The 2,909-nt window shown below is 34.9% G+C and overlaps 1 protein-coding gene across 1 annotated transcript; it reads right to left on the reverse strand.

The window, feature by feature from the left end:
• Positions 1 to 1,127: 1,127 nt before the first annotated feature.
• LOC142644557 (auxin-responsive protein SAUR68-like) lies at positions 1,128 to 1,574 on the reverse strand. The gene has a single exon (XM_075819142.1). The coding sequence runs from the start codon at positions 1,572 to 1,574 to the stop codon at positions 1,128 to 1,130; it is 447 nt and encodes a 148-aa protein (XP_075675257.1).
• Positions 1,575 to 2,909: the final 1,335 nt, after the last annotated feature.

The raw sequence follows: 2,909 nt of genomic DNA on the forward strand, positions 1-2,909 counted from the left end.
GATCACAAATCCCTGAAATCTAATTTTCTAATAGGACTTTTATAGGTTTACATTTTATTAGCAATGTAAACTTACATTGTAGACACACAAAATGTGAACAAAGGCCATAAGTTTACTTGAACAAAGAGATTGTCAGAAGTCAACACGCAATAAATCCAGAATATAAAAAATACTAACATGAAAGAAAGCAACATTGGGAGCAAAACATGTGGCCTTTAGTCACAATTGATACTGCTTTTCGGAAAAATTTCTTTGTTTAGGCCCTTGATTAATCGTTTTTGCTATTTTATAGAATTTTTATTCTCATTATAACTTTTAATTTAATAAAGTATCTTCTGTTTTTGAACATCTCCTAGAGACCATAGGATTTGATTTTGCAATTATTTCAATTTAACAATTTAACAATTTGATTTTGTAACAATTTTTCCTATTTTCTAGCCTAATTTCATGCATTAAGGTATCTAGGTGTTTCTTAGCAGCCATAGGAATAAGGTTGGTAGCCCTAGGGTTCTTTTATTATTTATTTAAGAGCATTGTAACCTCTAAAGTAATTCAGATTTTAGTCTAATAAAACACTTAGAGTTTTTCTCTCCCATTTTTTTATGGTGGATTCCAAGAGCTTTACTTGTGGATTCAAGTTACTTCTTGTGCATTCAAGGGTTATTATCTCGAGACAAAGTATTATGTTTCTTGTGGCTTTCCACCTGCATCAATCATGGCACCAGAATCTAGATCAAGTGGTGTTTTTTACCACATCTTCACTCTACCTCCCATTTAAAAAGTTAAAAAATCTCTTATGATTAAATTCATCGAATGGTTCATGGGCTAATCCATGATAGTTGAAGAGTTAAGAATTTTTCACTCGCCTAACAACATATAAGTGCTGGGAAGAATTGATAATTTACCAATGCTGAATTTAACTATTGATTGTTGGCCTGAATCTAATGTATGGTGCTTTCAAGATTTTTTATAAAAGTGATACAGCCTGCAGAATTTTGTTGGCAATAGATGATGATTACCATATCTCCTTGGAAAGACGACTAAACATGAAAGAACTGTTGAAAATTTTATATAATAGTATCACTATATACATGTAAATCATTTGCAAAAAAGAAGTACACTTTGCTTCAGAAGCTGCAGATTAGTATTTGTTTGTTGGGTAGATCTGGAGGGAGATATGAAGATGATGAATAGCAACCATTAGATATGGACATGACTAATGCTTTCTCTAGATCTTTGGCTACTTTCTGTTGGATCATAGCAACTACATACTCCATAGACACTGCATCACATGGCAGTGTAATAGCCCCATTTCTGGGCAGTCCAAATTCTTCTTCTGACATTCTAAAGAGTTCCTTGAAAATTTCCTTGTTGAGATATTCCAAAGGAAGCACAAAGCGTCTTTGGTCAGCAGTGTACACAACAAAGTGACCCTTATCGGCCACCACCGATGGTGTGTTGCAACTTTCGCCTGGAATTCTAGTGGCTCTAGGAAATGAGATCCTTTTTCTCTTCATATTAGCCAGCTTTTGCCACTTCTTTGCCAATTTGAGGAGCTTCTTAGCACTGGTCATTCTGTCAAGTACAGAGGGAATGAGAATTTGAGATGGATGAAGAAGAAGAAGATATGTTGTTGCTATGGATAGAAGGGCAACGTAGTTTGGTTATATATATTCACAAGGGAAGAGACAATCCCTTAAGTGAACCATGTGACATTTAATATTAGCTCCATAGTATAAATTAGTGAGGGATATAATCTATTCAATCCCAAGGCAATAGACAAATCTGCAGACTGAATAACCTTATTATTCATAAACTTACTAAAGTTACCAAACTCGGAGGACCAAAAGCCAAACTAGAGTTTCCATACACATAATTCCATAATGACCAATTTACTAGTTCATGGGCAGCCATATTGTTGGTTGCTCTATTAACCCAGCTAAATACCACAGTATCAAAAGGACCAACAAAATTGACCAATCACCATGAAACCTATCCTTTGGAGCCTTCAAGAATCAATACCACAATCACATTCCTTAGACCAGCTTTACTCGCTAATTGATTGCCAATAAAGACTATGTTAGATAGTTTTCTCCTCATATCATTAACTTACAGCAATAGGCTATCTAAGAAGATTATGTGGTGTCACTGGTGTGCCATGGAATATTTTTGGATAGACAGAATGGAAGTACTCAACTTCTTTTTCATTTTCAAATACTTTCTCCTCATATCTTAACTTACAACAATAGGCTATCCAAGAAGTTTATGTGGTGTGGCATGAAATATTTTTGGATTGATAGAATGGAAGTACTCAACTTCTTTTTCATGTTTTTGTCATTGTCCTTGTCCTTTAATATTGGAGAAACTTCAAGTATGAGGCAATAAATGTGATGAATAATTGAATATATTTCTTAGAGTAATTCTAGTATCACATAAATTGCCACAACTTTATTACAACTATCTTACGTGTCATATTGTAGCTGATTGTCTGTCACTTTCACATGAACCCACAACTTTTTCTCCACCATTCATAGTCTATCTCGTGGATAGTTGTATCATTTTACGAGGTTTTAGTCTTTTAGAAGTTTTCTATTTCTTATTATGGTGGGAGGGGAAAAACTTCTGATCACATAAATGGAGAAAACCAAGAGCAAATGAAATCCTTAGATATTGATGCTTCCCAAGAAATCTGCCAGAACTCAAAGAGTCTTCAAACAACACTCATATCTAAATCGTAACCATGTATAAATAAAGCATTCAAGCCCATCATCATCACTATTGCGAAAATGACAGAGGAAAGCCCGGTAGGGAGTCGGTGTATTCTTTCTTTTAACGCAAGTCCAAGTCGGTCTGCGTAAATCACCTTTGGGCCGTAAGCCCAATTTACAGGCTTTTGTAGGCCATCCTGT

Source organism: Castanea sativa, chromosome 7 (genome assembly GCF_040712315.1).
Source record: "Castanea sativa cultivar Marrone di Chiusa Pesio chromosome 7, ASM4071231v1".
In the NCBI taxonomy this organism is placed as follows: Eukaryota; Viridiplantae; Streptophyta; class Magnoliopsida; order Fagales; family Fagaceae; genus Castanea; species Castanea sativa.

Excerpts from the sequence above, each read along its gene's own strand:
- LOC142644557 (XM_075819142.1), bottom strand. The coding sequence starts at position 1,574 with ATGACCAGTGCTAAGAAGCTCCTCAAATTGGCAAAGAAGTGGCAAAAG.